The following is a 14682-nucleotide window of genomic DNA, read 5'->3' as shown; positions in this document are numbered from 1 at the left end:
TTTCCATTAGTTTAGGTTTAAATTCATATTAGCTTATTGTTGTTGCATGTTATAAGTTTAATTGCATTGTTTAGATTTTGTTTTGATTATTTAATAAGTTATTGCATCTCTATTCTCAATTCTCTAAATGTAAGAAAGGTGAGCCAATTTCAATACTTGAATCACTTTTTTTCAATCTCTGTGGGAACGATCTTAACTTACTACTTATTTGTGTGCTTGTAAAATCTCAATCATTTATAATAATTTTGGTCAATTTATGGTAAAAGTGGCATTTTCATAATTATATTAAGAGAAAAATTACTGTAATTATGGCCAACCATTGTAAGAAGGTATTTTCGTAATTATGGTAGGAGGGATATTATAGTAATTTTAATCAATTATGTTAGACAAGGTTATTTCTATAATTATGGTTGGAAAACATTATATTTTTTTTAGCTAATTATAGAAAGAGGGGCATTATAGTATATTTGAACATGAATTAGCTACTAATCAATTAATTAGAGGGGTATTTTAGTAATTTTCCTATAAAAGTACTTTTAATATATTGTATAGATATATTTTATTATAGTAATTTAATATATAGCTAACTTTTATGTAATTTCCAAGAAACAATGGTAAGGGTATTTAGTAATTTAATATGTAGTTAGTTGTATATTGTAATCAAAATTTAATATGTAATTTAATAAGAGTATTATAGTAAATTTCAAATAAAATGTCACTTGTCATTTCATAATTATGGTAAGTGGACTATTATAGTAATTTTAGAAGCAATATTTTCGTAATTATGGTATAACATGTATTATAGTAATGTCGACTAATTAGGTAAGAGGGACATTATAGTGATTTTAGCTGATTATGGGAGCAGGGGTATTATTGCACTTTTGGACATGTATCAAACAATTATCAAATAATTGGAAGGCAACGTAGTAATTTCCAAGGGGATAACTTTTAATTATAATTGATCAATTATAGTAAGAGAGGTATTTTTATAATTATAGTAGGAAAGGTATTATAGCCATTTTAATCAATACGGGAGCATAGGTGTCATTGTACTTTTAGACTTTTTTATATGATAAAAAATTAGAGGATAGTATAATAAATTTCAAGGGAATTGTTTTAATTATATATTATAGATATTGATTTTACAACATAAATATATACATAATTTACTACTATACATTCATTTATATTGAGCGATATAAATTTTTTGCAACTTTTAAATTTATCTATCTTATAATTAATCGATATTTAATATTTAAATAGCTCTCAATTGACATGACATAAGAATCATTCATTCTGCTTTCTTTTAACAAATTTTCTCTCTATTTTGTTTTTTATCTTTTAGCAAATTACAGTAAACTAAACGAATACATTTAAACTATATTTGATGCATGAGATGATAAATAAGATAAAATTAAAAATAATTATCTTATATTATGTTTGATTTGTATTTAAAAGAAAAATGATAGGATTAAAAGAATGATTAATAATCTTCTTAACATAAGATGATACGATCATCTCAAAGTGAAAAGAATTGTTTTTAATTCATGGAATTTAACTTATATATCATATTATATCCTTAAAAATTACATTAATATTTAAATTTTATAAACTTTAAGAAATAATAATATTGATCAATAAATAAAATTATCATTCTAATCCTTGTATACAGTAAACATAAGATAAAATAAAATTATTTTATTTATAATATTATTTTATTTTATTTTATTTTAATCATGTGCATCAAACACATCCTTAGTTATAATTGTATATTTACACATAAAAATTTTATAGTTATGAAGGTACATGACATGACATAACGAGTGTTTTCCTCCAATAGTTTATGCGAAAAAGTTTTGGTGCTATGGCAATTTTTGAAACCCAATACTTTTGCAGGGTACCCAAATATTACTTGGGGTATTGGCTAGCTGGCTTTGGTGTAGACTTGACAATTCATGTCATTGTGTCGTATTTTATGTCAAATACAATTTTAAATATGATACAAATAATCTTTATACAAATACGACATGAATATACGAATGACATGAACAACTTAAATATGAACATGACACGTTTATTATACATGTTACATGTGAAACGACATAATTAATACATTTTAAATTAATTTATACCCAACTAAAATAATACGATACGACACAATTAATACGATTATATATGAATAACACGATTAGATATGATTAATTACTCAAATAATATGATATGACATGACAAGATTAATGCGATTGTTTACAAATAACATGATTAGATATGATTAATCCATTTATTTAAACAAAAAATATCATTTAAATTAATATTTAAAAAAATTATTTAAAAATTAAATATTCATAATCTATTTAAACACCAAAATGATAAGATAAATATGATTATTAATTTATTTTTTAAACAAATTAAAATAAAATTTAAAATTTTTTATGTTATAAACAGTACTGTATCTTAAACGTATCATTACTAGTTGATACAAGCATGACATAAATAATGTGATGTCTTAATTGTGTCAACATGATTCAAATACGAAATACAATTATATTAAACCCATACATGATTTTTTCTTTGTCATTTTTATGCTATATCATCATGTCATATGTAAAATTATCAGATCTACTTTGATGAAAAGAAATGGATAATAAGAAAAAAAATTATATTTAATTATCTAGTTATAAAATAGTATATTTTATTATATATTCAATCATTAAATTAATTTTTTTATAAAACTGAGTTTTAATATGTTGCAGGTGCTCAAGACTATTCGGGCCACACAACTACATGATGAAATGTGATGTCATGGATTGAGTTACTCCTTGGTGGGTGATTTTTTGCTTCTAAAGCATAAAAAAGTTTTTGAATTATTTTATTTTTAATAAATTTTTATATTTTTATTATATTTAAATACATTTTTATTTTTAAATTTTTATTTTAAATAAAAGATTAATTTATTTTAAGATTTTATTTAAATAAAAATTAAAGATTAAAAAGCTTATTTGAATATAAAATTAAAAATTATTTATTTATTTGGTTACAAATTAAAAATTAAAAACTCATTTAAATGTCATAAATGTACAAAAATTTATCTAAATAAAATAACAAAATTTAAGAATTTTTTTTTTATAATTTTAACTTTTTTTTTCTTAAAAAGCAAAAGAAAAAAAAAATTCCCTCCGTTTGCTTAAAAGGCTCTTTCCACCAAAAACAGCCCTTAAACTTCAGTTAGTGGTACATGAATGACTTGTCTATTGTGTCTTTTTAATATCAAAAGGAGACAAAGTGCATGATTGCATGATCTTTCCTATTATCGAAGGTAAATCTTTATACCAAACGAGGATCACATTGAATGGCCAAACAAAGAAAAGAGGATAACATTGTATTGCTAAGTCATCTTGTCGTCACAAGTTCTCTTGACATTTACTATTATATATTACTTACAAACTCAACAAAATTATTATTTTTTCCAAAGGACACAATTGAAATATTTAAAAATTTTCTTGTTTTTTCCCCAACATTGCCCTTATCATGAGGTCAAAATAATTGGAATGGGAAAGTTTTCCTTTAGCATAATTTTCTATATTTAAATTTTTTTAATTAAAATTTTAAAGGGTTAATCTGCTATTACTTTTTGATGCACCCACTATATGGGTGAAAAAAAATTGGAAAAAAAGTTGCTTGAATATATGTGAAATAAAAAAATAAAAAAAACAAATATATTTTTATATATTTTATTATTTTATTTCAATATTTAAATAATTTCATTAATTAATTATGTTACTTGAATTGACTCGTGATATCCATTATATTAAAAATTTTAAGAATAAAATAGCAATATAAATTCTTGATAATTAATATGGGAATTTATATTATTTCATAGTAGTAACATGAGCAATTAAGGGAGGTTGAGGTATATATAGGGAAAGATCAACTTATATTAATATAAATTTTTTTTGTTTTAGACTTTTTCTCTAACTATCCAAGAGATAAAATTAAGTTCTTTTTTTGATTTATTTCTTTTATTCCTTTGATGTATTGAAATCAATTATTAAAAAAAGTGTAAAAAGAAGTAAAACTTTTTTTTTATATAACTTGATCCCTCCCTTATATACATAATTTTAATTTCTAGTGATTACTTAATCAAAATAAAAAAAGGTACCTACTAGCTAGAGCAAGTCTTCGACTTTATAGATTGTAGATATAAATTAAGGCATGAATTATAGATAGGGAGATCAAGTGAATAGAAAAAGATGGGAAAAATGGATTAATGAATTAAATCAATGAAGTTTGTACTAGTTGAAAGAAATGATAATAATTAAATATCAAGCCAGCATAGCCTGGAGTTTCAATTTTGGTTAATTACGTTATTGGCCCCTAAAAAAGCAAAACATCATTTCAGGGCATCCCCAAACTATTTTCTCCATCAATTAGAGATTGAAGAAGAAAAAAAAAAGAAGAAAGAAATTAAGGGACGGGTTTCCATAACATAAGAATGATACATCAAAAAAAAAAGAAAGAAATTGTCTTTCTCAAGCGCTCCTACCATAGTGCAGAAGCATGAGATGATCCGCTGTTGACGTATCTGGAAGCAAAGTCACAGCTTCTCTTGAACTCCATATTTGATCTCTTACATGCTGCAACGTCAAGAAAGGTAGGAGCTGTTGCCCTCTACATGTTATCTCTACCTGCTTTTATCATCAATCCAAATTGTACATTACGTTCATGTTAGTGATTCAACAATGTAATTACAAAATAAATAAAAGGAATAACATAAATTTAAACAGATATAGGCATGAATAAGAAATAAAAAAATTCATATTAAATGTTGTCATACATCATGCATTTTTTTTTAAGTGATTAAGCAAATCAAATTTCAAACCTTAGGAAATCTATGCTTTCAAGTAAATTAATCTTCGCTATATGTTCTTTTTGCTGACAAAGTGACCCCAAAGTTCACTTGAAAGTAACGAAAAGATGTGAACGTGTGTGGGAAACATTAATTAAAAGTTTTTAACAAAATCCGAGAAAAAAAAAAAAAAGGAAAAGGGAATTTGAATCTAATTTTTTTTTTCCTTTTTTTCGAGTAGTAATGAAGTCATGCTTTGTCAGTGGCTTACGTCTTACCCATGCTATGCCCCGTCTCTCTGAAACTTGTATTTTACCCAACAAATTTCTCCATTTCGCTCTCTCTCTAACTTTTCTTCTTTAATCCAACAGATTCTCATTCGCCTTAAGACGAATAATTGAAAAATACTACAACTAATAGTACTCAACTTAGGTCAGCGGTCAGGCATGGAAATCGACCGTCTAAAACTGCCCGTTAATTGCACGATTTCAAACTGCCCTAAATTAATCATTTCGGGACCCACATAGACTTTACTCGTAAGCCAAAATCATGATCCCATAGACCTTTATTTTATTAGTGGCATTAAAATTAAAACAATTTATTATAATAATTGAAAACTAGTAGGCATAAAATAATTAAACACAAGATATGTAATGGATCCAAAAAGCACGGCGAGGAATATGCACCGATCTTTATTTGAAGTTTTTATATTCAATTCCCAAAAAACCTAACTCAACATCTGTCACATACAAATACAACAATCACATCTCATGCACGTCTTCTTCACGTTGCTTTCTCTTTCCATTTTTCAAAAATAAAAACCGTAATGTCTAAAGTTAAAGATGTGTGTTGATTTTTTTTGTCTTAGATTAATTGATAATAATTAATTGTTAAAATATTAAATACATGAGGTAAAACTAGCTAAGCTAAGATAGAGGAAAAGGGATTAGTAGTTGTTTAATGGGTCGATGATGTTGTTGAAAGTTTAATGCTGCATGCATTCCGTTCACCAACAATAAACAACTCATTTTCATGGGGGGGGGGGGGGGGAGGGACTCTTATCTGTCTTTTTATGCTTTTATTTTTGTTCCTTTTCAACAACTAGGAATGATTTTGTTGTGGAATTATCCCTCATGCATTGCTTTCCCCCGACGTAAAATATGTGGGGATTTTTTTTATTGGGTTTCGTTTTTTATGTATTTTGTGGTTTTGGCTATGGGAGTGATGATGGGGTCTTTTAAATTCAATCAAAGTGGTGCACTTGGTTTTTCTATGCCCCTTTTTAAGCACAATCCATGAGAAAAAAAGGAAGAAGACTCAAAAAAAGGAGACCCTACAATTAGCTGTCTGAAAGCTGAGATAAAAGAAGCGAAAGCGTGACGAAAGTAATCGGTAACGCATGCAGATGGAGGGGGTGGGGGGAGGGGGAAGTTGAGAATGACAGGGTCCACGTGTGATTTTCAAGGCCCTACGGTATGATTTTACTATATGTCTTAATATCAAACCTCCGCTCCTTTTTCTTGAGGGGTATATATGTTAATGTGTCAACTAAGGACGAGATAAAAACCCAAAGATGAAGAGGTTTTTATACTTTAATGTCTTTAAGTCAATGAATTACGCAAAAGAAAAAAAAATGATAGAAATGTTTCGCACCTTGGGTATCTTTTTGGCTTTTCCTTGCATTGACTATTATTTCCTAGATAATGAGAAATGGGCTATGCTTCTCTAGATTATGGGTAATGATAATGAGAACACAATGGTGTAAAAGATTAATAAATCTGTGCCTAGATACCAGTATGGATAGAAATCATTGATGGAAGAGCAAGGCTAATTTATTTGAGGAGAAATATACCGTCATCATCATCCAAGAGAGAGAACAGTTCTACATCTACGCTAAAATCACTTATAACACTAATCATTGGATATTTTGTCGCATGCCATGTGAGAAAGGAGAAATTTCTTATCCTGGGGTGGCATAGACTAAAAAACCCTAGCTAAGATGAAAATTTTATATGTTACAAAGAGATGCCATATCACCTGGCCGCTGCGAAGAATTTGCCAAATCAATGGCAGCCGAGTTGACCTAATAAATAACTACATGAGGAAGTTTTTTGATTATATAAAATCGAGAGGATGTTTCAGCATGACACATATCCTATATTATATAAACATATTTTATGATGTATTGAAGATTAGATGTATTTTTCTTTTTTTTTAAGGTGAAGAATACAAACAAGCAATAGCTGTAACACCTTGGGTTTTGGCCGATATATAAAAATAAGATACTGTCATAATCTCAACTGGATTACTTCATGGCATGAAGTGCAAGGAAAGAAACAAAATTATATATGCATCAATTTCATGGCATAAGAGTTGACCTATAAATGCTTCAATTAATATATATAATTAATATTAGTACAACAAAACAGAATGTCGAGGATGTCATAAATATCATATATTCCAAGCAAGCTAACATAGTTTTCGATATTTTAAGTGGCAGCTGGCAGAGAGACAAGACATACAAATGATATTTGGAATGCCACAAAGGACAAAAAACGAATTAAGGCCAAATTAATATAACTAACAACGTTTTTAATATATAATAACTAAAAATAGGTTGTGACAAGATCATAGTCTCCTTTCAATATTAGGTGAAATGATGAGAAGAATTGGTTAGTATTTATCAACTCTAGGCATATAATTGGTGAACATGTCTAGGCGTACAAAAAAATCAAAACAAAACAAAACAAGCAGAAGCAAAATATTTCTCAAGCTAAAGCAAATAAAAGCTTCATTTTGGCTTATAAATATGGTATGCCTTCTTCCGACCAACAAATTTGATAGAAGACGTAGGGCTCAAACAACAATTTCGGAGCGAAAGGATGCCAAAGTTTTTTAAAAGGCTAATAGGTTGGGAAAGATTAATGCACGTTTCTTTGTTTTTTTTTCATGAATTAATGTACGTTTCTGTCCAGCTATGAAACGCGTTTAGATTTTCTCGGTAAAACATATACCATTTTCCAGTAATTTTTCACTTGGACCGTATTTAAACCTAGCATCTCATCTTATCCTATGATTCCAGAAATTGCGTTGAAGAAGTTGCAATATTCTCCCTCATAACTTGTGCTATTATAATTTTAGAAATTAGCTATAATATTTACGTGCATAGCATGCATGAACATGAAATGCGAAATGTACTTCATCAAGAACTCATGGTACCAATGTCTCATAATTAATTAATTATATTAATTTATATACACAAGATAAGAAACAAATGCAGATCTTTCTTGTTAATTAATCTTGGGAGCAAACTCTTTAAATAGTTCTTAAAAATTTCCAACAAAACAACACACAATTTCTCTTCAAATTCCCCATTTCAGTAAAAAACAAAAAGAGGTCATGTTAAGAAGTAAGCAAGGGATATGTGTTGTTTATTTTGGAAAAAAAAAAAAAGAGTTTACTAATAAAAGATTATCGTAAATTAAAGTAACAATCAAATTTAACGTGCGAAAAAAATGAGTCAATTTGATTGTTAGTTCTGTTTGAATCATATTCATCTTTTAAAAAAAAAAAAAAAGAACGTACAAAAAAGCATTATGTTTTCCATTACTGACTAGTACATTGAGTGCATATTTGAAACAAAAAATCTAAAACAATAAGATGAAAGTATCTTCTTATGTTGAAACCTGATTCCAATCAATATATAAGAAATTATATATATTAATATGAGGAGGGATCCATTTATATTAGTGTAAGAGTTACAAATTTTTTAACCCTTAGATCCAAATAGCTAAGTGTTATGGATTTAATTTTGATTCAAGAATAAAAAAAATTTGTGACTTTTATACTAATGTAATTATATATTTATTTTGTTAATTATACTAGTTTATTTATCTTATAAAAACCTATAAACTTGAATACATTGTATTGGATGTTAAATCAAGAATCTATAAAATGCTTTTTATGTTCATTCTTGTATGACATATACATGAATGTGACTGTTCAATATGTAATAGAGAATTAATTAGTAAGATTTTTATGTCAGTAGGAGCCCTTTTTTATCTAGAAATTATAATGATTACCAAGCTTCTTTTAACCCTTATTGTGAAAATTTTATGATTTGCTTTGGATGTCTTAGAAGCTATTTACCGATTTCAAGGTCAAATTTTCATTTAGCAGATGAAATTGAGTGACTTTACACACGGATTGTATCTCTTAGGTTTATAAATTATAATGGTAAAGTAGTATGGAAGAAACTTTACTTTAATGTCATTATATATTGGGGAAGAAATAATTGTATTTGATTATGAAGTGTGCATGAAAAGCATTTCTTAAAAAAGGGATGGGGCAAAAATAAAGTGAATATAGCTAACAAATTGAGACACAACAATTATTCAATTGTATAGTGTACCTCGTGCACAAATTATTGTGGCTTAGACCTCATTTTATCCTGATAATTATGACTACCTATAAAACAACTTGAACCACACTCAAAAAAAAAAAAAAAAAAATGAAAGATAAGCATTTAGTTTGTATTCAAACATGATGCGTGCATGATCTTCCTCAAAAGATATATAGACGGAGGAGTTTCTTTCACTGTAATTTGAATAACATGAGTGTCTTTGTGCAATCAAAAAATTGTAAACAATTATGTTCAGACTAATAAAGACTAGATGCTCTTCTGGTACCTTAATTTGTCTATTATAGGACTAGAAGTATGGATTGTAACCTTAGCTAATCAAAGCTTCAATCAATTACCTATGTCTTAGGCGATTTAATTTCCCCGTTTTCTATCTAAAACAAAATTATTTTCTGTCTACTCCAGGATGACCTTTTTTTTTTTGAATAGTGAGATATTTCCATTCGTATATATTTATTTCTCTCATATGTCAGTCGATTCAATATGAACCCGTAAACCATGTATATAAATTCTAATTAAGTTAAAAGTTTTCAATCCTAAAGTGTTACAATGCACCAATCTGGCAATTTCCCAACAGAACCGGTAAACAATATACATAATTCTTAAGACGATGCCACAACGTAGAATGTTATCTTTGCTTGGTTTTACTGCCTGTATAGTTCATTGTTATCGCATTTCATGAATTCTGCTTGAATTTTGAGGCAATCATATTTGTGTTATGATTTTTTTTTTCTTAGTATATTCTTGCACTACTATAGTTTAATTCAGGTGATTGAGGTGGTTAAAGATTTTGGTAACACTCTTAAATATAAGAGCGGTCTTCCCCTTTTCTACAAAAGAGAAAATGGTTTCATGTCTATTTTTGTAGATAAGTTATATTTCACGAAGTCATTCCACAGTTTTTATAAGTAATGGATATACATATATACATATGTATACAGTGCAAAATACATATCATCCAGATTCCCTGTAACCAGAGATTATGGATTTTAATGCACCATTATTCAGTTACTTACAGTTGATTATTTATATGCTCTTTTTTTTTTTTCTATAATTTTAATCATATAAGATTAATGTGCAAGTATGCTAGATCATTGATATGTTACTTTCATATAAGTTTATGGTGTGAAACAGTAAACCCCATTTATAGAAGCAGGAAAGGCAATTCCTCTTCCATACGTTTTTGGGGTTGAGAAAAGAAGGTGGTAGGTAGTTTTCTAGATTATCTCCAAACTTCTACAATTGAACCCTACACCTTTAATCCTGTCACCAAGAACATCCATAACTAACTAAAACAGGAAGCTTATAACCATTTTAGAAGACTCATTACCTTGATTAGGAAAACATTAGGGCAATCTTAAGGACGACAGATTATGGGTTAAAAGACTAATGAATATTAGATAAGAAAAGGGCTACCAAAGAAGTATACTACCCACCTAAATTATATGATGCTATCAGACAAGAAAAATGAAAATAAAAACTACAACAGTAAGAGAGATGCATTTAGTTCTGCTGTTTCTGTCATGTCTCTAACACCAACCAAGTCCTATAATCATGTAATGAATTTACTGGATAGAAAGATGACTTAATTTTCTCTTTTTGGCTGGTTTATGCCATCATGCTTTGCCAATCTAAAGCAAGTGAGATGTGCAAAATGAAGTATGGGGCAGCTTATTCTCAACATTGTAGAATTTTAATGGTAAAAGGAGTTGCATTTACGGGTTTTCTTAAATACCTCTGATTCGCTATCCAGTCTCAGCTTGTTAACCAGATACTTCATTAATAACCGCACTGTCATCTTCCCGTCCCTGAAGATTTGAAAAATGATGGCGAAAACACGAAATAAGTTTGCATAGCAGATGAAAACTTCTTATATTTTAGGAGAAAGGAAGTAGAAAGCGATAAATTGGAATAAAACAAAGGGATAAAATATTATTACTTGATTCTCAGGTAGCTCTTTGGTATTTGAGGCAAGAACGGTTCTTTTGCTCTGAAACGTAAAAACCAAGTTAATTTCATCAGAAAGTTAACTCTAATATTTTTAAATACCCCAAAGTGATATGATTAAAAGAGAGATAAAGAGAATTTTCAAGGAAAAACAAAAGTGAGGCTAATATTTTTCCAAGTTCCCTATCTTTTCTTGTGTTCCTTATCTTGTTTTGTACTTACTGATTTTGTGATGCTTGTAGCATAAACCAAATGCCAGAACGGCGTCTTCTAGGAGGATCAATGATTCTAACATCCGAGCTCGGCCCGGCAACATCCATTCCGGAATGCACCTGAAATGGTCTGGCAAAATAGGAGCCCAATGGCACCACAGAAGAAGAAAATGAGGAGGAGGAGGAGGAGGAGGAAGGAGCTACTGCTATATTTTGCGCTATAGGCCTAAATGCCCAGCTAATCTCTCCATGAGGGAAGGTGGAGCTGCTTCCTTGTTGGTGTTGAAAGAATAAAGAAGTACTAAAACTATGCAAAACCGGTGGACGTGGTGGAGCTCGAAACTCAGGCATATGAAAAATAGGGGCTGATGACCTTGCTTGTTGCGAGCTACCAACAGGTAATAGATCAAGCTCGATCAACCCTCCTCTGCTTGCCATTGGATCACCCTGGTCATGCTTGTTGTGATCATACCTTGTTGCTTGACCCCCTATACTGAGTTGGAGCCAACCTTCATCTCTCTCTTCTTGTTCTTGATTGTTATCCTTGGAACTGGAGCCCGTCTCATTAAGACTGTTAGTTCTTGATTCATCTTCAGCCATGGGATTAGCACCTAGATCAGATCCTAAGCAAGATTCACTGTTATAGTCATCATAGCCCTGAACACGGTTCATAAGATCAAAACTCTCTGTATAACCGCTACCACAAAAACCATAAAAACCACCGCCGCCTCCGTGAGGAAGATGATGTTGTTTAGAAAGGTTTTCAGCAGGAACCATGGTCATATCCGATACCCAAAAACCCGAACAGCAAGTTTCCACTATAACAAGAAGAAGGAATATGATGATGATAAAGACTCCCCAGCATAGTCTTCATCTCAACAAAAGCCATGGATGAAAAAAAACTTTTCAATCTGTTGTTTAAATTGGACAGAAGAATCTATGCTAATTGCCATAAGCATATTTTGGAGTTGAGGAATCAAGAAAGCGAGAGACACCCATTAACCAGAGACGAATTGTTGTTGTCTAGTGTTTCATTGTAAACATATCAGAGGACAAGAAGGAGAATAAACGCTGTAAATCTCACTTTCCCTTTATTCTCATCGTTTGGAAGGTTGTGGAGATGAAATAGTTGCAGGAGGGGAGGAGAGAAAGAGGGAGGTGGTGGTCAGTCAGTCAGTTTGATTAAATAATGATAATATTGTATAAATTCTTGGGAGGTCGAACCGTAATAGTTTTTTGACTTTATTAAGACGAAATATATGTTCCACCTTTTTTCTAATGGGAAAATATCAAAGGGTCCCCCAGCAAACACCTTTCGGGCATGTTCAAAGGAGAAAATGACTACAAAGGCTCTTTCTTTTTAAAATATCACAAAAAGGTCCTTTTTAGGCCTAATGGGAGGTTATGGGGAATGTCTACCCATCCCTACAAAAATTAAACTACAAATGGAATGTTTAAAATCAGACCACAGAAAAACCCCATTAGTCTACCTTTTGGCCCCATCAGCTTCACATATGCTTCAAAGATCCCACGGCTCTCATGCTTTTGGATGGTACGGATCATAACCATAATTATTAATTAACAATTAATACTAATGGTAAGAAAGCTAGAATTGCTCATTTGACTAGAACGTACTGCTGTTAATAAAGAGATCTGAATTTATAAAATAAAATCATAGAAGATGTGAATATAAATAATAAAAAAATGATACAATGATTAAGAAAATAGATGAAAAAGTTTTTAATAGAAATGTGTGAGATAAGAAAATTTAAAATTTGGTCCTAACATGATTTTTTTTTCATTTTACCTTTTATATAGTGACCTTAAACTCTAAAGTTATAAGATATAAAATTTAATTTATTATTGTAATTAATACTAATGGTCTATTGCATTCATTCTTAATTCCCAAACCAATCTCATATAAACATTTTCGCCTAAATCTCTCATAGCCATTTAATTTTCCTCAAACAAAATAGTAAATTGCAGCAGCCTAGCTAGGATATCAAAAACATTCACCTTGCAAAGCCTGCTCAATTCTCTTTCTTTGAAAACGAGATATCAAATAGATTGACGAAGAAATAAGTCACATTTGAAGTCTATAGGAGCACATCAAAAAGTTCATATAATATGTTAGACATCACTTGAATTCCAAAATTTAAGTTATTGATTCTTGGATCTTTCATATATATATATATATAAAATATCTCATTCATATCTTCTAATAATGTGAGATTTTTTATTCATATGTAAACTTAATCTCAATAACTTTTCCTATTCACTTGTGAGTTTTAATCAATTCCCACCTCAACTTCACGTGTGAATAAGTTTTAACAACACTCACTTTTGAGCAAAGCAACCTCATGTTTTGGATGGTATTAATACATGTTAGGCCCACCTTAGGTTCAGCATCTAACCTTACCTCTCTTTGGGTCAAGGTTGTTTCAATACCCTTCAAGTCAAGACTCAGTCATAGCACATAACTTTACTGCTTAGGTTATTTCAGTGCTTCTCAAGCTTGCAACCAATCACAACTTGAACTCAATTTTGCACTATATCATAGATTGACTCAATACATCGTTCACTTGAGTGTTCTGTTTCTACATATTATCATATACTTACTGCAATTTAAGTCAAATTTTCAGCTTTGATACCAGTTTGATAAGGAGATAAGTCACACTTGGAGTCTACGAAAGTATATCAAAGAGTCCATAAATATATATTAGACATCACTTGAGCTCAAAAGTTTAAACTATTGGATTCTTAGATCCTCCATATATATATATATATATATATAAGACATCTCATTCACGTTTTCTAATGATATAAAATTCTTTACTCAAATGTAAATCTTATTGCAACTAAGATATCTATTGGGAATAATATGAATATACATAGTATTTGTCATATTCTTAACAGGAAAAGAACGAGTTTAAAAACTTGCATGCTAATGTCTAACGCCCTGGAAATGAGACAATTGGAGAGGGCAGAGAAGTGGCAAGGCATAATGAGGTTACCTGTCAAATAAAAGGAAATTAAGAACATTAGAGTATGTTATTAAGAGGTAATTATAAACAAAAAAAAAATGAATGGGGGACTTTTCAATGCATATGATGGTGTTTCCCCATAACCCGAGAATAGTAGCACATCGACGCGGGCTGGGTAGGTGGGACATTCGTTGCTGAAGCATGTGCCCCCTCCCCCCCCCTCAACCCTCCCTGCACTTAACTGTACGGGGAGAGCCCTCTCATTTGTTATGT

The 14682-nt window shown here is 29.9% G+C and overlaps 1 protein-coding gene across 2 annotated transcripts; it reads right to left on the bottom strand.

Annotated features, from left to right (window-relative positions):
* Window positions 1–4237: 4237 nt before the first annotated feature.
* LOC111282484 (uncharacterized) lies at window positions 4238–12705 on the bottom strand. Of its 2 annotated transcripts, none has more exons than XM_022870591.2 (4): window positions 11436–12705; window positions 11206–11256; window positions 11002–11074; window positions 4238–4688 (listed from the first exon to the last, which is right to left on the bottom strand). In XM_022870591.2, the coding sequence occupies exons 1-4, from the start codon at window positions 12206–12208 to the stop codon at window positions 4530–4532; spliced, it is 1056 nt and encodes a 351-aa protein (XP_022726326.2). In that variant the 5' UTR covers window positions 12209–12705; the 3' UTR covers window positions 4238–4529. The 2 variants fall into 2 exon arrangements, with proteins under 2 accessions (XP_022726326.2, XP_022726327.2); XM_022870592.2 differs by having other exon boundaries at window positions 4238–4685; window positions 11436–12702.
* Between the last annotated feature and the right edge of the window lie 1977 nt (window positions 12706–14682).

The sequence above is a fragment of the Durio zibethinus genome, chromosome 5 (genome assembly GCF_047325235.1).
Source record: "Durio zibethinus cultivar Kanyao isolate XHJ-2024 chromosome 5, ASM4732523v1, whole genome shotgun sequence".
Classification (NCBI taxonomy): Eukaryota; Viridiplantae; Streptophyta; class Magnoliopsida; order Malvales; family Malvaceae; genus Durio; species Durio zibethinus.
The sequence above is the reverse complement of the archived record's forward strand: the minus strand, read 5'-3'. Positions and strand labels throughout refer to the sequence as shown.

Excerpts from the sequence above, each read along its gene's own strand:
- LOC111282484 (XM_022870591.2), bottom strand. The coding sequence starts at position 12,208 with ATGACCATGGTTCCTGCTGAAAACCTTTCTAAACAACATCATCTTCCT. Across the intron at positions 11,075-11,205 it reads AAGAGCTACCTGAGAATCAA|GGACGGGAAGATGACAGTGC; the intron begins GTAATAATATTT and ends TCAAATCTTCAG. Across the intron at positions 4,689-11,001 it reads GACTGGATAGCGAATCAGAG|CAGGTAGAGATAACATGTAG; the intron begins GTATTTAAGAAA and ends TGATGATAAAAG.